This window comes from Monodelphis domestica, chromosome 1 (genome assembly GCF_027887165.1).
Source record: "Monodelphis domestica isolate mMonDom1 chromosome 1, mMonDom1.pri, whole genome shotgun sequence".
Taxonomy (NCBI): domain Eukaryota; kingdom Metazoa; phylum Chordata; class Mammalia; order Didelphimorphia; family Didelphidae; genus Monodelphis; species Monodelphis domestica.
In genome coordinates this window covers 395,430,020-395,453,452 of record NC_077227.1, presented here as the reverse complement: position 1 = coordinate 395,453,452, position 23,433 = coordinate 395,430,020, and the positions used below count along the sequence as shown (strand labels likewise).

The window sequence follows — 23,433 nt, the reverse complement described above, 5'->3', positions numbered from 1 at the left end:
GTTTCCAGTGAATAATGTATGAAAACGACCAAATAAAATAATGTTTAAAAATTAAAAAAAAAAGAGTCAAGCAAGACTAAAATGACTACACAGCAAAAACGACAATATATTAATGCTTGTGAATTCAATTCAATAAACTTTTTTTTTTAATGACAAAAAAAAAAAGAGTGCGGCTATAAATATTTTTGTATAAGTCTTTTTCCTTATCTCTTTGGGGGTATAAACCCAGCAATGCTATGGCTGGATCAAAGGGCAGGCAGTCTTTTAAAGCCCTTTGGGCATAGTTCCAAATTGCCCTCCAGAATGGTTGGATCAATTCACAACTCCACCAGCAATGCATTAATGTCCCAATTTTGCCACATCGCCTCCAACATTTATTACTTTCCTTTGCTGTCATATTAGCTAATCTGCTAGGTGTGAGGTGGTACCTCAGAGTTGTTTTGATTTGCATTTCTCTGATTATAAGAGATTTAGAACACTTTTTCATGTGTTTATTAATAGTTTTGATTTCTTTATCTGAAAATTACCTATTCATGTCCCTTGTCCATTTATCAATTGGGGAATGGCTTGATTTTTTGTGCAATTGATTTAGCTCCTTATAAATGTGAGTAATTAGACCTTTGTCAGAGTTTTTTGTTATAAAGATTTTTTCCCAGTTTGCTTCCCTTCTAATTTTGGTTGCATTGGTTTTGTTTGTATAAAACCTTTTTAATTTAATGTAATCAAAATTATTCATTTTACATTTTGTAATATTTTCTGCTTCTTGCTTGGTCTTAAATTCTTTTCTTTCCCATAGATCTGACAGGTATACTATTCTATGTTCACCTAATTTACTTATAGTTTACTTCTTTATATTCAAGTCATTAACCCAATCTGAATTTACCTTGTTGTAGGGTGTGAGATGTTAATCTAAACCTAATCTCTCCCATACTATTTTCCACTTTTCCCAGCAGTTTTTGTCCCAAAAACTGAGATCTTTGGGTTTATAGTACACTGTCTTGCTGAGGAAATTTACCCCAAGTCTATTCCATTGATCTTCCCTTCTGTCTCTTAGCCAGTACCATATTGTTTTGATGACCACTGCTTTATAGTACAGTTTTAAGATCTGGTACTGCTAGGCCCCCATCCGGCACATTTTTTTTCATTAGTTCCCTTGATAGTTTTGATCTTTTGTTCTTCCAAATGAACTTTGTTATCATTTTTTCTAATAAAGTAAAAAAGTTTCTTGGTATTTTGATAGGTATGGCACTAAATAAGTAAATTAATTTGAATAGGATTGTCATTTTTATTATGTTAGCTAGTCCTACCCATGAGCAATTAATGTTTTTCCAATTATTTAGATCTAGTTTTAATTGTGTGGAAAGTGTTTTGTAGTTGTGTTCCTATAATTCCTGTTTGTCTTAGTATTTGTGTTTGTCTTAGTAAATAGATTCTTAAATATTTTATATTGTCTAGAGTGATTTTAAATGGAATTTCTCTTTCTAACTCTTGCTTCTGAGTTGTGTTGGAGATATATAGAAATGCTGATGATTTATTTGGGTTTATTTTGTAACCTGCAACTTTGCTAAAGTTGTTGATTATTTCCACTAGCTTTTTAGTTGATTCTCTAGGATTCTTTAGGTAGACTTTCATATCATCTGCAATATTTCCCCCTTACTTTAAAGAGGATGAATTCAAGGTTCATAGAGGGGAGGTGACTTGTCTAAGGTCATGTAGCTAAATTTGGCATATAGCTGGCTAAATTTAGATGGATGGCAGCAGGACCCCATTGGTGGCCTATGAATCTTTGAGAATCACTATTGGGTAGAGATACTCATAGAATTTGACAGTGTGGTCAAATGTGGACAGCTAGTTTCCAGTCCATAACATCTCCATGTGTTATGTTGCTCTTGCTTTCAGAATGCCTTAGCCACAAGCTGCTGGGAGCCTTTTACTAGTTCTCTGTTCTAGAGAGAGGGCCCAACTTTTAAGCACCTATGAAATGCAAATTATTTACCTTTGGTAATTCATTTTGCTTTTATCTAAAATATTCTTTTGGGGCCTAGACTCTACAGACAAATAGCCACACATTTCATCTAGCTCACACTTACTTCCCCTCTTTGAAGTACATAACATATAATGATATACCCACTTCCCCTTCTCTTATACAAATAATATTTTGGGAAAATGTCAGCTTTTTTATGTTGCATTCAAAAGCAAGTAGAACAGGAAGGATAAATATAAGTTCAGCCATTTTTGCCCACATAAGTATCACTGCTTTGGAACCAGCTAGATATTCCTTTTTGTCTATCTTGCCCCATTTTTTAATGTCTATATATATACAGTGTATGTCAAATGTCTGCTTTGTACAGGCAGATAATGAAAGTATGGGCTTCCCTAGAACACAGACAGGGCATTTTTCCCTTGTGCCAGCCTAAGTCATCCAATCAAAGTGAGAGAATAATCCCAGATACTGAAGGCAGGAAGCTTTGTGGTTTTCACAATCTCATCCAAGTGTTCTGGCTATGAAATCAGAGTGTACCTGCCTTATAATCACCTATCGTAAGTAGATAGAGACAAGCATTTATGTCCTTAAGTTTTCTAGTCCCTTTCAGCACTCCTAGGGATCCCCGCTTCCAAACCCTCTGCTGAGGGGTGAGCACTGAGGTTGGACTCAGTAGGAGGATAGATACAAAGAGGACACCTTAGGTGAGGCTCTTGTAGAAATCCTTTTTCACTTTGCCCCACCTCTCCTGAAGTTCCTGTGGTGCAGTAGGAGATAACTCTCGTGAAGAAAGTTAGGAGGACAAAAAATTGTTGCCGGTTTTTCTTTATGGTCTAGTTACCAGGTTAATCAAGGGCTTTGCATTAAGGTGATAAACTATTCATGTGAGTTAGCATAGCTCGCATGAATTTGCTTGGTTTGCTTTAAACATGGCTGCTATCCAAGGAACAGCTTTTATATTTTGGTGGTTCATGAGAGAATGGGGTTCCTCAGGGTTGTTATAATTAAAATGGTTGATGTTGTAAACTGTAATGAGTTAAAATGGTGGAAGATACAAATTATGTTAGATATAAGAGAGGGTGAGTAAATTGTGACCGCAGAAAATACGTTTCACTACAGTGTCTTGGTTTTTAAATCAAATATAAGGTGGTCTCCAGGGAATATATTCCCAATTATTCAATATGCCCAAGTCAACTGGGTTTTATAGAGAATTTAATTAATAATACAATGAGTAATCAAAGAAAGAGAGAGAGAAAAAAAAAGGAAATAAGTATGAAGGGCCTTAAGCCAACATGGCCTAGACCTGAGTCTTAAGAGAGAGATCAGTCAGTCAGTCTTTTATCACTCACCACAACGTCTGTCTAAGCAAGGATTCTAGGGACACCAGGCCAGCTCCATCTCAGCTGATTTCACCAGAGAGAGTTCCAGCCAGAGACTGTTTCAAAGGGCCTCTCTCCAGAGCCTCCAGAGGGACAGAGTCCCCTCAGAGGAGCTCCAGCGAGACCTCCTTAGAGATTGTCCTCTAAGAGCTTCCCTTCTCCAGAGCCTCTCTCAAGAGATTCTTCCCAAGCGATCCTCATAAGAGCTTTCTCCAAAAGGATTGTCCCTCAAGAGATTCTGCTTTTTCTTATATAGGGGTTTTTCTCCTATGTCACCTCCCCTAAGTTCTTCCATCTACTAATCACCGTAGATGTTTTCTAAAAGGACAGCCCATATGAATTCCTGCTAAGTCAACTAATCCCCTCAGTAAGTCTGAACCAGAGAAAACACAGCTGAGTCGACTAATCTCATTAAGAGAAAACTTGCCCGACCCTTTTAGGTACCTAGCATCCCATTGTATCAATTCTAAAAAACAGGCATGGCTCAAAGAACTCCTTGCCTTATTATAAGCATGGGTCCAAGTACTTTCATTGTTTAGCAAGGAGTTTTTTTCTCCCCTAAAGCAGTCTTAAGTACGGGTGGAGTAGAGGTCCTCCCATAGCAAGGAGTTTTCTCCCCTAAAGCAGCATTAAGTACGGGTGGAGTAGAGGTCCTCCCATTTCTGATCCTGGCGAGTTCTTACATCAAAATGGGGAATGTTTCCAGTAGGGAATTTGTTCCAATGGAGGATTCCTCAATGTGGAAATTTTTAACATTCACAAGTCTGAGAAATTTCAAGATTTACAGGGTGCATGGTGAGATTTCTGAGAACAGTGGCTTGAGAAGATTCTTTAAAATCTTTTTTGGTAACCCAGAACTTTTCAAATTTAGACCCCCATTCAATAATGATATTCCCTAAACCCACTGCTTTCATTTCTGAAGACTTTTCACATCTCTTAATTGCCATTGGCAGAATTGACAATATTTTGATGTTAATGTTCCTCTGCTTTATGCCCCATCTAGGTTCATAAAATGATAGCAGAATTCAAACTGATCCCTGGACTTAATAATCTGTTTGACAAGTTGATATGGAGGAAGCATTCAACATCTACCCTTGTTCTACATGGACATAACCAGAACTGTGACTGTAGCCCGGTGAGTTCTTCCATAGGCTGTTCTCTTTTAGGTTGAGTTCATAAGTAGAAGTTACTGACTAGTAAGGCAGGACCCATGCCTTTGAATATAGAAGCAAAATGCAAAACCTCCATTTCATTTATTTGTTTTAACAGTAATGATAAATGTTATTTCCCATTGACTCTTCCCCTTCCCTCCCTCTTCTCTTATAACAAAGAAGTTTAATTATGCAAAATAAGCCATCTCATTAGCAGTGTCTAACAGTGTCTTCCTTCTTATATTCCTGTAATTTCAACACATCCCTGATGGGATGAGGGCTTTCCCTCACTATCAGTCCTCTTGAATCAAGGTTGATGACTGCACTGATCAGAGTTATGTTTTCGCTCATTGTTTTTCTTTACATTATTGGGCCCATCTTCTTATTTCAGCTTACTTTATTCTGCCTCAGTTCACACAAGGCCTCCCAAATTCACCTTAATTCTTTGGGTTTGCTATTTTGTACAATGTAATACTATTCTGTTGCATTTATATAGTAGTTCATTCAGCCCTTTAATTGATGAACACTTGCCACAAAAAGTGCTACTATAATATTTTTATTTATGAAACTTTCTATTTCAGTCTCTGATCTCCTTAGGGTACATTCTTAGTGCTGGTATCACTGGATCAGAAAAGTACAAAGAGCATATTAACTTTTCTGACTTTATTTGCAATGGTTTTCCAGAATTATTGGAGTAATTCACACCTCTCCTAGTGGTGTGTTCCTTTGTCCATCTGCTCACAACCCCTTCAGCATTTTTTATTTTTGTCTTTTGTCATTTTTGACAATATGGATGTGAGATGAATTTCTAACTTGCACTTCTCTTATTAGTACATGTCTCCCTTTATTTTGCAAATGAGGTAACAGGCCTAGGCTAGTGCTTTTGCCGTCATAGATTCTTAATTCTTGTTTTAACATGTTGTGTCATCTGTTTTGAAGACATTTTGCTTCCTTTTTCTTAGGACATCACCTTAAAGATACAGTTTTTGAGACTTCTCCAAAGTTTTAGTGATCACCATGAGTAAGTATTATCCTCTTTTTGGAAAAGATTTTTATGTTCTTAAAAGTAATTTTTTTTTCCTCCAAGCCGTTCAAGCTAACTAGGCAGGGAGGAAAAACTCACAAATGTGATTGTACCAAACATCCATTCCTCTTTCCAAGTATATATTTTTTCTATTGTGATTTTATTGATGTAGAAAATTCTAACTGAAAAAAATCCCTTCACAAATGCAGATCAGCAGTTCTTCTGCAATTTCTAGTCCCTACAAAGCTGCCTGGGACACTCTCTGAGAGCCTGCGCTGATAGCTGAAGTCAGGTCACTGAACCAGGGTGTGTCCAAGGCAGGTCTTGGACTGAGTCAGTCTTACTGACAGAGGCTGATTCTCTCTTTCACCACTACCCCATATTGTATGTTCTGAGGAACACTGTTGAAACCTGAATTGAGTTGAATATACCAAATATAACAGACCGAGTCCTGGCAGAGACCTACTGTAGTTTATTTAATTTAGTTCAACAGAATTTATTAAAGATTTTCCTTGTGGGGCAGTTAGGTGGCTCAGTGGATAGAGTACAGGTCTAGAGAACCTGGGTTCAATAGATAATTCTAGCTGTGTGACCCTGGGAAATTTGCTTAACCCCATTTATCTAGCCCTTACTGCCCCTCTGTCTTGTAACTGGTACTTAGTATTAATTTTAAGATAGAAGGTAAGAGGTTTTTTTAAAAATCATTCGTGTGTTTAAGATTTTAGTCTGTTGGGAGATACAAAAAAACATGGAGTCTTCCCTCAAAGAGGTTGCTGTCTCATTAGAGAGACACATAAAACAAAACTGTAATAGCCACTCAGGTACTGAATGGCAAACTTGGTACATTAGTTTGTGGGCTTCTTGAGAGCATTCTCTTTTGCCTTTCTTTGTAGGCCCAGCACTTAACATGGTGCTTGGCACACAGTAGGCACACAATAAATGTTTATTGATTTCTGGACTGATTTAATACTGTGAATATGGAACACCTTTAGCTATGCCATATGAGTCACAACTTCATTTCAGGGAGCCTTTTGATTCCTGCATTGTTGGTCTTGCCTTCACTGTCAAATGGTCTGTCACATGGGGCCGTAGTATAGTTTGCTGTGAACTTTATGGTAACCAAAAAAGAGACAAAAAACAGAATAGAATTTTGTGTGGAAGGAAGAAGTCAGCGTGAAGGAAGGAAGATATTCCTACCCACTATTTTATTTCATTTTTAAACCCTTACCTTCTGTCTTAGAATCAATACTAAATATCTCTTAAAGGCAGAGGAGTGGTAAGGACTAGGCAATGCAGATCAAGTGACTTGCCCAGGGTCACATAGCCAGGAATATCTGAAGTTGGATTTGAACCCAGGACCTCCCATCTTTAGGCCTGTCTTTCCATCCACTGAGCTACCTAGCTGTCCCCCCTACCCACTATTTTAAAATTTGTTTCTGTTGATATTCTCAATCCTAATCATTCTCCAGCTATTCCCAAACTATGAAACAACTTCCTAGTAGTAAATAAGTACAGTTAAGTGAAACAAACTAACACTTTGGACATGTTTGAAAATGTACACCTAAATGCCCACCTGTAGTCCATCCTTTCTCTCCCAAGAGGCAGGAGGCATGTTTTGTCATAAGACCTCCAAAGTCACAGTTGGACATCACTTTGCTTATAATTCTGAATTCTTTCCATTGTTATGATTGTCATGTAAATTGTTCTCAAAGTTCTGCTTGTTTTGTGCTGCTTCAATTCATACTGGTCTTCCCAAGTGTCTTAAAATTCATCATATTTGTCGTGTCTTATAGTAATATTCTATTGGATTCATATGCCATGATCTTTTTTAGCTAATCCCTAAATCACTTTACTTTTAGATCTTTGCCACTATAAAAAGTACTACTATAAATATTTTTGTGCAAAAAGGACCTTTCCTATTCTCCTTGACCGTCTTGATGTATATGCCTATGTGCTTTATGCATCACTGGGGCAGGGAGTTTAGTGGCTTTGCTAGTATAGTTCCAAATTATTTTTCAGATGAATTGAACTAGTGCAGAATTTAACCACTAATCCCTTAGTGTGACTTTGTTCCCACATGAATCCCTGGTTCTATGTCTTTTATTTTTGTCTTTTGTCATCTTTGCTAATCTGATGAGTATAAATTAAAGCCTCATAGTTGCTTTCATTTTAATTTCCATTTCTCATATTATTAATTTTGATTTGATTTTTTAAAATTATTTTTTCATATGGTTTTTGTTAGCTTGCATTTTTTCTTTCGAAAACTGCCTGGGCAGCTGGGTAGCTCAGTGGATTGAGAGCCAGGCCTAGAAATGGGAGGTCCTAGGTTCAAATATGGCCTCAGACACTTCCCAGCTGTGTGACCCTAAGCAAGTCACTTAACCCCCATTACCTAGCCCTTACCACTCTTCTGCATTAGAACCAATACACAGTATTGATTCTAAGGTGGCAGGTAAGGGTTTGTGGTTATTGTTTTAATTTTTAAAAAATTACCTGTCTATATCCTTTGACCGCTTAACAAGGGGGAAATGGCTCCACTGCTATTGTCAAATTAGTCTAGAGAGAAATCTTCTTATTCCTTGTAGGCAAGAATGAAGCCCTGGTCTTTGGTGTATATAACTCACAAGAACACACACATGCATGGGCTTAGCTGAAGTCACAGGAGTGTCTCTTGTGTTGAATCATTTTGAGAGCTCTACTAGGTCCATACTCTGTATCCAGCTCTATGTCAGATCCTTTGGAGAGAAAAAACTGTTCTTTGCCCTTAGGAAATGTATTATATAGTTGGATATATTTCCTATGTGTTGCTTGCACATATGAAATTATAAAAAGACAAATATAATCCAGTACCAAATTCAATATAGTCCATAAAGGCTTTGGGAGGTCAGACTGGAGAGCAGCTATTGGTGAGAGTAAAAACTGGGAAGTCTACTGTGCAGAATGTCTCTTAAACCTTGTACACCCTTTTCACTTTGAATACCAGCTACCTGAGAACACAGCAGCTGCACAACCTGCCGAGTCCAAATGAAAGCCTGTGACCTCTTGGCCAATATGGAAACCATAGTTCTTTCCTCTTACCTGTCTCAAATTCTGTCTGTTTCAGGAACAAGTATCTGCTGTTAAATAGCCAAGAACTGAATGAGCTCAGTGCAATCTCTCTCAAGGCCAATATCCCAGAGGTGGATGCAGTTGTCAACACAGACAGGTAAGCCACTTCTAGTGAAAACCCTCAGCAGACAGCTCAGTCAGCAATCTCACCTTGATTCACCTTGTTGCAGTTTTATAAGAAAAGAAGGTCATATATCCCACTTGACATGATGGCATTGACACAAACACTTAGAACTAAATAAAGACTGAAGAACAGGGAGGAGAAGTTAACTTCCTGAGTATGCCCAGTTTGGCACCTTCCATTCCACCTTGTTCCAGACCCAGCCTTCCTGTACCCAAGCCTAGTGTAACCGCAGGCACCTGTCCAGTATCTGAACACTGGCCAGTAGTTTGGAGAAGGAAAAACTGCCCAAGTGTTGATGGGGAGAGAAATTGAAAGGAAAAACTTGTCCAAGATGTGTGAGGGAAGTGCTTGGCTATTAAATTTTGAGTTCCCAAGAGCCCCCTGGGGAGACACAGGTCCTGAAGGGGAAGGGAAGCTGCCAGCTGTGCTGTGTGGCTTCCAGCCAGTCTGGAAGGACTCCTCCTCACTCTTTTCACCAGCCATGGCCAACACAGGAAACCTGTCCTGGACTCTGGGGCTAAAACTCAAAACTCTGTAAATCTTTTAGACAGTGCTGATTTCCTTTGTTGGCTAACTTGTGTCTTGGCCTCTTCCTTCTTCAGCCTTTCAGTTCTCTGTGAACTTACTTTTTGTCTTTTGATTTTAGGAGTTTGGTCTGTGATGGAAAAAGAGGCTTGTTAACTCGATTGCTGCAGGTCATGAAGAAAGAGCCAACTGAGTCCTCCTTCAGGTAGGTCTGGGCCTGTTGCTCTTTTGGAGTGACTGGCCCCTCCTGGAGATTAGAAAGTCTTCCCAGAGTTCCCTGGGGGCAATAGGGACCTTCTCCCTCTTTACCCTTGTTTGTTGGGTTGAGTTACACGCATGAGTTAAATTCCTGATATATTAATATAGCATATTAGAAATTATGAATATAAAGAAAGTAACTGATAAAGTCTCTGTCCATGAAAAGCCCTCTAACAGCTAGTTGGGGATGAAACAACTACTACTAGTAGTAGTTGTTCTTATAGTTAACACATCATTTAATTTGAGCCTTTATATCACCAAGGAAATATTTGTACAAATATCATTATTCCCATTTAACAGATAAGGAGATTGAGGTCCAGAGAAGGGAAGTGACTTACCCAAAGGCATTCTTCTCATAAGAGGCAGAGTTTGGCCGTAAGCCCCAAGTCTCATTCCAAATTCAGGGTCCTTTCTGCTTCACTGAGCTCCCTTTATAAGACATCCAAGGTCGAAACAGTTAAGGATCATACATACAGCCAAAAAAATTGTAGCACTATGGTGTCTGGAGTTTAGACTGTTGGGACTGCCATCTCTGAGCCAGTGACCACAGTAAAGGAGAATAGTAGATTGTGTTTGGTTCACAACAGGTTTTGGCAAGCGAGGGCTGTGGAAAGTTTCCTCCGAGGGGCCACTTCATACGCTGATCAGATGTTCCTGCTGAAGAGGGGCCTTTTAGAGGTAAGTACCCAAATGAGGAGTGATTTGATCTATTTATTTATTTTGCTCAAAACAGAGCAAGGGTTTTTGTTTGTTTGATTGTTTGGGAGGGGGCAGTATTTGTTTTTTTTTTACCTTTTTACACTTTTTACCAACTTGATTTAAGTGCTGATAATGGTTAATTCCCTGTAGCAACCCAGAGTCTATAACTATATTTCCAAAGTCTTTCCAAATGGTGTGCTGAGGGGCCTTCAGCCCCTGCCCTTTTTTTTGATGGTAACAGCATAAAATCGTAGAGCTGATCATAGATCATTTAATTTTATGGATACTTTAATTTAGCTCCTTTTTACAGAAGGGGAAATTGGGGCTCAAAGACAAGTGATTTACTTGGATTAGAACTTGGCCCTATTGCCTCTCAACTCATCACTCTTTATACTGTACTAATGGCTATTGCCTCTCATTCAGGTTAAGTACTTCAGTAAGACCAGTGATCCCCCAAGTGTGGATGCTTCCTTCTCTGGTACAGATAGTAGCCCATCCTTGCCTTCTCATTTTGTGTGATTCTTGTTCATGTCTTTGCAAATCCAACACCCTAGAGACACATTCAGCTGCTGCTTTTAATTTTTACCAGGCACCACTGCAGCACTCTGGATATCTAGCTGTCATTCCTTCACAAAATGACGAGGCCATCCTCCCCACCCTTTTTTTTTTAACCCTTGTTTTCTCTCTTAGAATGGATACTAATTATTGGTTCCAAGGCAGAAGAGCAGTAAGGGCTCAGCATTTTGGGTCAAGTGGCTTGTCCAGGGTCACACAGCTAGGAGATGTCTGAGGCCAGAGTTGAATTCAGGACCTTTAGTCTCCAGACTTTGCTTTCTATCCACCAAGCCATTAGCTCCTCTGCCTATATGCTTTTCCAGTTTATATGGAGGAAAAATAGTTTAAGTACCCTAACAAGGGATATCCATGGTGGCCAGGCAATGATCTTGGGGAACTGTTTGAGTAAAACTGGAACAGTGTTTATCTAAAGAAATGTAAAAACAAACAGTTCTGTTCTTCCATTTCCAATGAAGAGCCCAGGCCAACTTTGATACTTCAGAGCAATTTGAATTAATAAGTACTTGTTTAAAATCTCTTTTTTCACAAGTGGGTTGCACCTTTGTGACTTAACATTAGTAGCAGTGCTCTGTCAGTCTGGCTCTGTGCCAGGTGAACAGCTTTCTGGACTGCTCAGGAATCCTGTTTTATTTTGTCTTTTCCTCAATAGCATATTCTATATTGCATTGTGGACAGCGAGTGTAAATCCAGGGATGTACTTCAGAGTTACTTTGATCTCCTGGGTGAACTGATGAAATTCAACATTGACGCCTTCAAGAGATTCAATAAATATATCAACACAGATGAGAAGGTAAAACATAAGAAACTTTTATGGTTGCCCTGTTTGTCTTCAGAAAATGGTGTTAGCATAAACATGTCTCCTTAGAAATCTGAGAACCCCTGGCACACACTCAGCTCTATTTCTGGTCTGCAGGACAGATGACCTTCAGGTCCCAAAATAGGGAAATGTTAAGAAATTAGTAAGTTAACAAGTATTTATTGAGGACTTACTATGTGCTTGACCCTAACTAGGGGCTGTGAAGGAGATGAAAGAAGATGTGGTTTCTGCCTCTGGGGAGCTCATGATCTTTTGGGGAGACAAAACACATGAGATGCAGCAAATAAACAAACAAACAAAACATTAAGAGAGTATGAAATTCTGTTAAGATTGTGGTATTCAGATGAGAAGTGCTATTAGGTATTGAAAAAAGTGAAAAATGGATGTGGGCTGGGCCCATTAGGGAAAGCTTCATGATGAAGGTAACATCTGATTTAAACTTTGAAGAGTGGGTAGAATTCAAATTGAAGTAAGGGTAGCAACTCACATAGAAAATAGTATTAGCAAACGTGGCATACAGTGGGGACTGCATCAGGGCCAGCCTGATTAAAGCATCATGGTGTATATAGTAGGAGGTAATATTAATTAGATAGAGTGTCAGATGTTATCTCTCAGGAATGTTTTATTAAGTATAGAGGAATCTATTACAAGACTATTTAATACAATGGCTTTTAAGAGTCACACTCATCCAGGAAGGAAGTACAGCTACAAAGCCCACTATTATTGGAATCTTTGGCCAAGGGCATTAGAGTTGCAGTTAGCAAATTTGTAAAAGGAGATTGAAAACTATAGCATGCAGGGGGATTGAAAGTTTAGGTCCCAGAGATGGTTGGCATATGGACCCAGTGGGTACATCCTCCTGTCCATTTAGCCCTTTGTTGGGATTGGCCAGATAGGGCTTTTCACATGAAATCATTGTTGACTATTTAGATATAGCCACAGGTAATTAAAGGACTTAAAAGAAACCATACCACAGTTTCAGTAACCAAATAGGTAGTAAATATGCCAGGAGCCCATGACCTTATCATTGTTATGGCTCCCATGTGCAATCATGCAGTGCTTCCACTACCCATACAGTGTTTCAGTGAGATCTCTGCTTTAGTTCCAGGTTTTCCTGAACCAAATCAATAGCTCATTGGTGGATTCCAACATGCTGGTTCGATGCATCACACTCTCTCTCGACCGATTTGAAAGCCAGTCGGACATGAAAGGTAAAGGAAAAAGATGGTGTTCCCTCTGAGAGCAAAGTGCATTCATTAGAATCAGTTACAGTTAAAGCTATTTTTAGCCTTTCTACTTACTAACAGCAGTAAATGAAGAGTGGTAAATTTTCCTTCTAATTTTCAAAATCCTCTTTTTGCCTACTACACAACTCAGTGAATAGTGGGGTAGTCAGATTAAAAAAAAAATTACTCATCTCAACCATTCTACTTTTCTAAGCCTTTTAGTGATTGGTCTGTGATAGAGAATGTAGTGTTGATTCTCTTGAAAACTGCCAAAATTGGAGTATCTTCTTCCCTCACCCCTACTTTTGTGAGTCAAACCATCATTGATGTTAGTTTATTGATATGATAAATTAATGTTCTGTAATAGAACTGGAAAACAATGTATTGATTGTCTGATCTATCTTTTTTTGACAAATGAGAAAATTGAGACCCAGAGTTGCAAAGAGACTTGTCTAAGGCCATCCACTGGTGTTTAGATAGGTGTTTAGACAGAGAATAAAAAACTATAGATCAGTAAATTGGGCTACTATATCAAGAGTGATCATTGGGGGAAGTAACTGGGTAAGATATTTCTGCTTTGGTTTATATAATTTGAGATAATAACTAAATGAAAATGTTCTTATATCTAAGAGTATGTTGAATGCCTTAAGTTTTCTTTTTCATAGAATGGACTCAGACTCATACTTTCTATAGTATATATACCAAGTCTCCACCTAACATTTAACCTTTACAATACAAATATGGACAGAACCCTAAGCCTTGAATATTCTCATGCATTTTGGCCTTTTCTTTAACATCTAATCTTGTCTCTGTTGTTCCATGGTACCTACAGGAGTATAATAAACGTAATTAAAAACTTAAGATAGCTAGATCTGATTATCTCTATGCTCAGTTAGCTCATTTTCCTCCTGCATTGCACATTTATTGACTAGTCACTGTAGAATCCTACACAGGGCACTCTTAAGAAGCTTTAAGGAATATAAGATGTAAAATGTAAGCCTTACCTTTGAGGAACTTACAGTCCCAAAGTTTTTCTCTTCAGAAGATAGTACTTCTCTTCTGGTTGTGATTATGATCTGTGGGTTTGTTCAGGAAGATCAATTATGGAATTAAATTATGTGCCATGCTCATATGAGTGTATGACACACAAGTATTAAGAAGACATGGATAGATAACTAGTGAGTCATAAATTTTAATGGAAAAAATCGTGCTTGAGGTCCATCATTGTGCTAGACATAGAGAGAGCCTTGGTCTGGGAGGGCAGAAACCTAGACACTAGGCTTGGCTCTATCACTGATTTAGCATGTGACTTGGGCAAGTCACCCTCTCTGAGTCTTGGGCTCCTTGGGGAAAATGAGGCAATTTGACTTTGATACCTGACATCCCTTCCAGCTCAAATAGTCTGTGGTTCTAGATGGACTCAAAAGAATCCACTTATTTGTATACACCCCATTTGTAATTTCCTGTATGTTGCTAATGTATTGAATTCTCCTATTTTCTACATATCTTAATGTGCAAACACCTGGCATCTGTTGTCTTTGTTTCCTTAACCCTAAAAAATGGCAAAGATTCCTATGTAAGATGCTAGTGGTTGCCTAACTCTTTCTTTAGAGATTTGCTGCTCATAGACTGAGTGTCAGAGCTAGGGGAGACCTCAGAAACGATCTGTTACCCTTCTCTTGGGTTTTATCTTAGTCATTTCAATTATTCTTACTGGTATCTCTTGTTTTTGCATCACTCTCATTTCCCTTCCCTGTTCAGTAAGTCATCTCTTGCAAAAGAGAAAGAAAAGGAAAAAGAGGTATTTCAGCAAATCCAGAACCAACCAGTACATCAGCCATGTGTGCCAGTAGAGGCAATATTCTGGTCCTCTTAGTCAATGAAGCTTCTTCCCTACTCCCTCCACAGAGAGGAAACTGAAGTCCAGAGAAGTCAACCTTGTATTGCTGTTGTTCAGTTGTTTTTCAGTCACGTCTGAATCTTCTTGACCCTGTTTGGGATTTTCTTGGCATAGATACTAGAGTGATTTGCCATTTCTTTCTCCAGCTCATTTTACCAAGAAGGAAACTGAGGCAAACAGGGTTAACTGACTTTCCCAGGGTCACATAGAGTCTGAAGACAGATTTGAACTCAGGAAGAGAAGTCTTCCTGACTCCAGACCTGGTGCTCTATCCACTTGTGCCACCTAGCTACCCTTTCAACCTTATATATAGGCACATAAGACACTAAGGTTGAATGAAGTGAACTTGCCCAGAGTCACATAAATGAGTTAGTGGCTACTCTGTAGCAGCTCACATGGGAGCCTCTAAGGACTCCTAACTTGTGTTCTTGCATTAACAGTTAGTCACCAAAAATGTGTCCTAATTACTCTCCTCAGTTCCTTTTGGCAATATTGTTTCCCAGGCCCAGGAGTATTTGAAAGTCTAGTCCTTTCAGCACATTTGTGTAGACTAGTCCTGGCCTGGAATCTGGTGGGATAAGGAAAAGCTCCCTAAGAAGGAGATGAACCTGAAGTGCTATCTTGCAGAAAGAGAGATGTGGCTTGGTAGGAGAAGGGGAAGGGATGCCAAACAGAAGGAATGTCTTAGAAGAAAGAACATAAGTTACAGTTCATCCGCACTCTGTGTCGAGTGCTCTGTGATCATCACTGTGGGGAGACAAATTGTACTCTCCAGGAACAAAATTTGAAGTTTAGTAAGTTGTTTTGTTTGAGTCAAGGCTCATTGGAAGATGAGGGTTCTTAGGTGAATCTGCCCTCTTGGAGTGATTTTCAATTTCCATTACTGACCAAACTCTGGCCCTTTTTGTTTGCTCCTCAGTTGTACACGTTTTGTCCGAGTGCCGCCTGCTGTCCTACATGTACCAGATGAACAACAGAACGACTTTCCTCTTCCGTCTCATTAACATTATTCATGTGCAGACTTTAACACAGGTAAGAGACTAAAATGTTATTATACTCGAGAATATAGAGCTAACACAAGTATTAAGGCATGAATTCAGTCTCTAGAACTCAGATTCCTCTAGAACTCAGATGTGCACAACTTTCTGGACTTCTCAGGGAATTCTGTTTTTTTCCCAACAATAGCATTTTCTGGAACTCTTATTTTTTGGGTATAGTGAGGACTCCCTCAGTCATTGCTCCAAGAGGAGGAACCTTGATTACTTGTCTGCCTAGGGGCATAATGCTACTAGAGTTGATCCAAAAGGAAAGTCCCTTTACTTTTATAAGGAAAAAAATCCTATCCAAACCTTCTTATCCCTCATCAGACTATATGAAACAGGTATAGTACTAGATACGCTTGTACCAGTATAGGGTAGCACTGCTGTTGGGTTGGTTTTTGTTTCGTTTTTTCATTGTGATCATGGAGGAGAATAGCATTTCTGGGGGGGTGGGAGGGGGATCGAAAAGAGCTTCAGTGTGAATGACTTATATGAGATGTAGCAAACTTCCTGACATCAAGAGAGAAATATCTCTCCCTGTACATCTGGGACTGGTCTTGAGATCTCTCTTTTGGATCTCAATGAATTTGGAGACCACAGCAATAGTCACTCATCTGTATACAAAATGCCTTTGCTAGTAGATAGTCAGAAATTAGACTCCTCGATTTATAGATGCCATTACTGAGGTCCATAGTATAGTCCCTGAACTCCTTTCAAGTGGCAGAACTGGATTGCCAAGGCCTGGAACCCAGGACTTTCTATTTCTAGTCATGGACTTTTCTTTCTGCCAGGAGCTAGATTGTCTGTGATTACTGCTGGCTAATTAGGGCAGGAAGCATTGTTTTGTGATTGTCTTTATACCTGAGGACCAGCCTTTAATTGAGCAAAAAATCCTCTTAGATGATCAAGGCTTTACTTAATAATCTCCAGTGCTTAGGAACCCCCTTCATCCTGAGGCAGCACATTTCCTCACCTTAGGAATTTCTTTCTTCATCTTGAGCTGAAATTTGCTTTCGAGTTCTATTCCTTGCTTCTAATTATGTTGCCTAGAATGGCCCTCTGGATATTTGAATACAAGTGGTTGTGTTCTTGAGGCTTCTCCTTCACCAAGCTGAATAGTTTCAGGTCCCAGGACCCTAATCTGCCAAATAACCTGCCTAGAGCCCAGTTTTATGGGAAGAAATGAGAAGCCCCTAACTAGGCCTCTCACAGAGGCCTCCACCTCGAGTCAGAGGTAAAGGCCAGAGGGCTTCTTTCCTGCCCTGTTCTTATTGTGCCTAGCCCCATAAAATTCAGTCCATTCCTCTGCCCAAACTAGGTGCTTGGTCTCTTCACTCTGGATCCAGACCTGCCATCCTGGTTTTAACTTACTGGTTTGGGGTGGGGTGGAATTGGGACATTTCAGGAGAACGTCAGTTGCCTGAATACCAGTCTGGTGATCCTGATGCTTGCTCGGAGGAAAGACAAACTGCCTGGGTACCTGAATGCCCTCCAGAAGATGGAGTATGATGAGAAATACCCTGGCTTCATCCTCAACAACTTTCACAGCCTCCTGCGTTTCTGGCAGCAGCACTACCTCCATAAGGACAAGGATAGCACCTGCTTAGAGAATGTAGGAGTGCGGGGAAGCCCAGAGGGGGTGGGTAGGCTTTCCCACATTTGGGGATTGGAGGGAGGAGGCTGTGATTAGAGCTTATCCCTTGGGCCCAAGGCTGTCTAGGGGTAGCAGGGGGAATGGATGAGGAAGTGGCCAACTTTGAGTGTCCAGATCCCTTACTTAGGGGCCTAACTCAGTACCCTGAATGCTAGAAAATAGGCAGTCAGTGCCATACTGTAGATGGTAGAGAGAGGAAACCCAAACTGGGTCTCCACCATGGACCCCTTCTTGTCATGGAAACCAAAGCCGATAGAGATGATTTTTTAATTTTTTGTGTGTCATTATCCCCCACCCCCACCCCCCCGGGCTGGGCTAAATGTTGAGGGAATCTAGTTGGTTACCCTCGCTCTGAGGTTCTCTCCAAATGTTCATGCCAGGAGGCTGTTGGCTTTTTTCTGAGGCCAGTGTGAACTAAGATATCCAGTTTCTATATTCTAAGAATATTCCAGACAGAAGGTTCATCCACCTCCCATTTGCTCCCCCATTTCAGCAAAGCATCAGTCCTAGCTGGAGGATGAATCTGGCTTTAGGGGAGGAGCTGTAAGCCCTGGCTCCAGAGTGCTTGCCACCACCTGGATTTCTAGATGGGGGTTTGGGGAGGACACAGTGAAATGGAACATATGGCTGGGCTTCCTCTGCACCTCCTCTACAAACTTTTCTCCTTTTTCTTCTTCACAGAGCTCCTGTATTAGTTTTACCTACTGGAAAGAGACTGTGTCCATCCTGCTAAGTCCCGACCGGACGTCACCCTGTGCCCTGGTCAGCTATATCGAGGAGCCCTATATGGACATAGACAGAAACTTCACAGAGGAGTGACCTGCCAGGGCCAAGCCTCTGAGGACATCTTGCAGACAGTGGTGATTCAGGGATTACAGTGTGGTGTGTGTGCACTTCTCCATTTGGATCCATGGACCGTGTGGGCCCCCTTCTTCACCCCTGCCCTCTATTGCTACTCCCCCCCTCCACCCCTGCTCCCATTGTTCCTGGGATGGGACATTTCAGGGACTTCTGGTTTCAAGGAGAAACCTTTTCCCAGAAGAGACAGTGTGCTATTTTCTCTCCCTGGGGGAGGCGGGGCTCACTGAGAGCTCTTTCCTTCTTTCCTGCCTCTCTGTCCCTAATCCCTCACAAGTGAAGCTTTTCCTGACCAGTACCACCAGGCCCTCTGTTTGGGTGCCAGTTCTGAGGCCATGTCTGTGCTGCAGGCTTCTGGCCTGGGTCACTGATTCATGAACTCAGATATTTCCTGAGCAAGGGCTGTAGGTGGACTCATTATTTCCCCTCTCCCCCTTGTTCCTGAGACCTGGTACCGAATTTGAGGGTCTCCATCTTTTTATCTGGTGTTCCCTCCTGCCCTCTCATCATTTTTCTCCCCCGTGGAGATTTCCTTTTCCCTAAAGCACTGGACAGGAGCTTCAGACCATTGCTTAGATGTTGTTCACTGCCCCCACCTGTGGCCGAGTGGAACTTAAAATCTTCATATCTCAGACATTTGCTCAGCGCTTTTCTGTGGTACCTCCTTCCACCTTGCCATTACAGTCCTTCATACAAGGGGAGTGGGGCTGGAGAGAGGGGGAGAGGATATACTGGTCACTCCAACAATTGGGATACTTAGCCTTCTGTGGAGCCAGGGAGAGGCCAGAAGGAAGTGGTAGGAAGCTCCACACAAAGTGTCCACTTTTTAAAGGTATGTTGTCCCTCATTCTCTGGTAAGGTGGCCCAGTTCTGCTGAAGAGCACAGAGAAAGGAGTCCAGGGAATCTTCAGCCCTCTGGGCCCATCTTGTGGGATCTCACCTTGGGTAGCCCAGGACCAGTCCAACCCATTGGCCAGCATGCCCACGCTGAGTTCTCAGGCTTCCTTCCCAGGCCGAGTCTGAGGATGAGAGTCAGCTGACTCCCATTGATTTCTTGTTTATTTGATCTCTCTCTCCTACTGTCTTATCTTCCTTTTTCATTTTGCCCCTTTTAACCAACAGGCTGCTTATAAAAAGATGTGTTGTGCTTCTGACCTGCCCTTTTGCCTCCCTGCTTAACCCTCAGACAGTCTGAGTCTCTTTTCCTTCCCACACTGGATGCAAGGAAGCTGGCCCCAGCAGGGTGGGAAAACTTCCCCAGGTAGGGCCAGGTCCCAATGCCCATCCCCCCTGGAGCTCTGCTAGCAGCTCTGGAAAGGAAAACGTTTGGCTTCTTTAAATCTAAATGGCATGGAACTGGATCCTTTGACTGGCTCCAGGGGTGACTCAGTCTCTCCCCTGAGGGACTTTTCCCTGACTCCCCCCATCCCCACACACAGATCAGCTCTCCCTGGGAAAGTCTTCCCCTCCCGGAGGAGGAGGATTGCACCACAATATTGCCAATTTATTAACAGCAAATAAACTGATTATTAGATGGAGAGTATTAAAGTATTTTAAGTGAGGGGTGTGGACCTGACCTTTGTTTGGGTGGCCAATGCTAGGGACTGGGAGCCTAGAGAGCCTAGAGATGGGCTCTGGGCCCAGTTTTCTTCCCTTCCTGCTGTCTGCCCAGGGGCCTGAGCCTAACTCTCAGGTCCTTCATTCCCCTTAGCCCCCGAAGGGTTTCTCCCCTTCTCCCTCTCCCAGTAAGAGAAACAAGAAGCAGGCTGAATTAAAAGAAGTTGCCTTTATTTGGGAAACTAGAAGGGCTTGGAGAAGGAATTACAGTAAGTGATGGGATTGGAGGTCCTAGGAATAGCAGTGAGCAATGAGACAGGACTCTTTGGAGCTGTTGCAGCAACCATTCCTCTTCAGAGCTTGGGCCCCTGAGGGCCTGGGGGGCTTCTATGGCTTCATTCTTTCTGCTGAGGAATGGTGGAGACATCTCAATTCGCCACCCATGCCCACTTCTTCCCTCCCTGCCATCCACCCATTCACAGGCACAGACAGCCCTGCAAAGGCCTTCTGAATTTGCTTTACCCCTCCTCTTGAGGGACTTCTTTCTGTTCTCCACCTCGCACTTTGGGGCGTAAGTTATCAGCCTTCTATTCCCAGCTCCTCACCTTAGGGGTCAGGGCATCCCGAGTGCGAGCTCGAAGCTTGTTGACCTGGGTTTCTGCGATGTCTGCCCGTTCCTCTGCATCATCAAGCTCGTGCTGAGCCTTCCGATACTTCACCAGGTTGGAGTTGGCCTGTTGCTCCTGGGAAGGAGGAGTCCCACAGAGGATATCAGTTAACAAGCGTTATGTTAAATGCCTACCGTGTAGGATTATGCACAAATAGTTGTACATGGATGTTTGGGCCAAGTCACACTTCTCTTAGTCTCAGTTTCCACCTCTATAAAATGGGAAAAGTAATGCCCAGCACACAGCCACATGTGTGTTTGCGCGCACACACTCACTGCCTCCTCAAACTGGCGTTTATAGCTCTTGACTTTGCTCTGTAGCTTCTCAATGAGATCCTGCATCCGGGCCAGGTTCTTCCTGTCTTCCTCAGCCTGGGGAAGAGGGACAGCAGGGATCCCTTAGGGCCACAGAATCCTCTTGAAGCCCTAGAGGCTCTCTCTATATCCAGCTCGGCAGTCCCCAATCCAGGTCCCACTGACCTGATAAGTGAGCTCCTTCACTCGGCGCTCGTGTTTTCGAATGCCCTTCTGGGCCTCCACATTCTTCTTCTGTTCCCCATCCAGCTCCAGCTCCAATTCACGGACCTGAAGAACAGTGGGGAGATGAGCCTAGGAGTGTGGCTTTGGGGTGGTTGGGAGAGGATATTGGTACAGTGGGAAGAGCACTAATTGAAATAGGAGGACCTGAGTTCAAATACTGCTTCTGATACTACCTGTGTGACCTTGGGCAAATTACTTAACTTCCTGGGCCTCGATTTCTTCATCTATAAAATGAGGGACTTGCTCTAGGTAGCCCCTGAAGTCCCTTCTAGTTATACATCTCTGATCTCCCAAGAACCAGGGGAGCATAATCATGCTGAGGAGAGATGGGGGTGGAAGAGAAAGAGCCTGAGGAAATGGATAGGAACCCAAAAAGGAATCCAGGAGGGTTGGGAGGTGGTGAGAAATCTGGGGTCTGAAGCCAAGGAAAAATCTTTGGGGGTGGGTGAAAAGGTCAGAAATGCCCAGAAGGGATCTAGACCTGCAGAGCTGGGAAGCATCTCAGAATCTTGGAGGTCACATCTTTTTGGGGGCACTTAAAAGTTCTTCCCCAGGAAACAGTGGGATACCTGATGGGTCCCCTAGGAGAGAAGAGCCTGCTCTCCCCAGGGGGTGAGAACAGGTGCTGTTTGGGCCACCCTGGATGTTGAATGTGTAGGATCAGTTTAGTGAGCCCCTCCTGTGGCGTGTGGTAAACAAGGCCTTGGGGAAGAATGGAGATTCCTGCTACAAGGTGGGCTGTTTTTATTCCCTACCCTGGAAAGAGTTGGGAGGAAGGCCAGGAGGATCTATGAGGGCGTCTGGGTGAATGAGAGCAAGCCCCAAAGTACCAGTGGGCCCAGAAGTGCTGGGTATGGGGGACACACTAGGGAGGGACTGACCTTGGCTTCCAACTTCTGGACCTGCTTCTTGCCGCCCCTGAGGGCCACCTGCTCGGCCTCATCCAGCCGAACCTGGAGCTCCCTCACTGTCTGCTCCAGTGTCTTTTTCATTCGCTCCAAGTGGGCACTGGTATCCTGTTCCTTTTTCAGCTCCTCAGCCATCATGGCTGCCTGAAAGGGAGAGTGAGGCAGACTCTCGGGAGTCATGGTTCTAGTTTTCCTCCCCCTCACATACCCTGCAGTCCAGTGACGCTGGCACGAAACTCCATCTTCAGGCTGGCCCTTTTAACTGGCTGCTCCCCATGCCTGCAATGCTCTCCCTCATCTCTGCCTCCTGGCTTTCTTGGCTTCCCTCAAGTCCCAGCTGAAATCCCACCTTCCTCAGGAAGCCTTTCCTGATTTCTCCTAATGCTAATGACTTCCCCCGTTGATTATTTCCAATTATGCCGTACGTGTTTGTACATGGTTGTTTGCATGTCGTCTCCCCTGTAAGACTGTGAGCTCCTTGAGAGCAGGGACTTACTTGCCTTTGTATCCCCAGAGATCAGCACAGTGCCTGGCACATGATAGGCATTAATAAATGTTTATTGACTGACTGTCCCTGCCCCCTTCTGAGGGTTATTCCATCCTTCTCCCTTCAAGAGACCTCCCCACTTCCCCCCTTGGAGAGGCAACAAGGTGTAAAGATAATTGGATTAGTCAGAAATTCGGTGTTCAAATTTTAGTTGTGTCACTGTGACCTTGAATGACTTCACCTCTATCGGCCTCAGTTTCTTCCTCTGAAAAGAGGCTGGAACTGGATCTCAAAGCTGCCTTCTAGCTCTAGAGACGGATTCTGATTTGAAGTCAGAAGACCTGAGTTCAGGTTCTGGCTCTATTTAGGACCAATGTGACTGGGCATCCTTCAACCTCTCTAGACCTAATTTTCTCAGGAGTAAAATGTGGGGATCCCTTCAAGCTCAGTCTGATTGTCCTACTGGAAAGCCTTTCCTTTGGCCTGACGCCCTCCCATTCTAGCCCCAGCCCAATTCCTTCAGCTCTGAGATGGGCCAGGCTGACCCTCTGGCCCAGCCGTGCCCAGTCTCTGGACCCTCACATCAGTGATGGCTTTCTTCGCCTTCTCCTCAGCCTCGCGGCTTTCCTGCATGGCCTCTTCCACCTCTCCACTCAGTTGTGACACGTCGGCCTCTAATTTCTTCTTCTGGCTGACAAGGCCTGTGTTCTGGGAGCACGTGGATCGAGGAGAGAGGGGGAGAGAGAGAATCAGTCTAGGCCAGGTCCCCTCTAAGGCCTCAGGGGTCCTTAATCTTTGACCCCTTTTGGCTGGCTGGTGAAGCTGATGGCGCTCTTCTTAGAGTCATGTTTTTCAAAGCACCAACGAAATAGGATTCCAGAGGAAATCAGTTCTGTTGAAATCCAGCTATCAAAATATTTTTTAAAATGAGTTCACAGATTAAGAATCCCT

The 23,433-nt window shown here is 42.4% G+C and overlaps 2 protein-coding genes across 5 annotated transcripts in view; one reads left to right on the top strand and one right to left on the bottom strand.

Moving 5' to 3' along the window:
- The window catches only part of TRPC4AP (transient receptor potential cation channel subfamily C member 4 associated protein), a 92,998-nt gene extending 70,434 nt beyond the window's left edge, over positions 1 to 22,564 (top strand). Inside the window, exons 10-19 of one of the 2 annotated variants that reach the window (XM_001381407.4) lie at positions 4,367 to 4,498; positions 5,477 to 5,535; positions 8,642 to 8,743; positions 9,417 to 9,500; positions 10,141 to 10,231; positions 11,478 to 11,618; positions 12,748 to 12,856; positions 15,691 to 15,803; positions 17,217 to 17,423; positions 18,147 to 22,564. In XM_001381407.4, the coding sequence (XP_001381444.4) occupies positions 4,367 to 4,498; positions 5,477 to 5,535; positions 8,642 to 8,743; positions 9,417 to 9,500; positions 10,141 to 10,231; positions 11,478 to 11,618; positions 12,748 to 12,856; positions 15,691 to 15,803; positions 17,217 to 17,423; positions 18,147 to 18,284 (1,176 nt within the window). In that variant the 3' untranslated portion in view covers positions 18,285 to 22,564. Of the gene's footprint in view, positions 1 to 4,366; positions 4,499 to 5,476; positions 5,536 to 8,641; positions 8,744 to 9,416; positions 9,501 to 10,140; positions 10,232 to 11,477; positions 11,619 to 12,747; positions 12,857 to 15,690; positions 15,804 to 17,216; positions 17,451 to 18,146 lie in introns of both variants that reach the window. The other variant, XM_056822077.1, reaches the window with a different exon arrangement.
- MYH7B (myosin heavy chain 7B) overlaps positions 20,091 to 23,433 on the bottom strand; it is a 48,115-nt gene continuing 44,772 nt past the window's right edge. The window contains exons 31-36 of one of the 3 annotated variants that reach the window (XM_056822064.1): positions 23,065 to 23,190; positions 21,969 to 22,139; positions 21,028 to 21,132; positions 20,824 to 20,919; positions 20,486 to 20,623; positions 20,091 to 20,287 (exon numbers count right to left, since the gene is read on the bottom strand). In XM_056822064.1, the coding sequence (XP_056678042.1) occupies positions 20,276 to 20,287; positions 20,486 to 20,623; positions 20,824 to 20,919; positions 21,028 to 21,132; positions 21,969 to 22,139; positions 23,065 to 23,190 (648 nt within the window). In that variant the 3' untranslated portion in view covers positions 20,091 to 20,275. Of the gene's footprint in view, positions 20,624 to 20,823; positions 20,920 to 21,027; positions 21,133 to 21,968; positions 22,140 to 23,064; positions 23,191 to 23,433 lie in introns of all 3 variants that reach the window. The other 2 variants (XM_056822068.1, XM_056822072.1) reach the window with 2 other exon arrangements.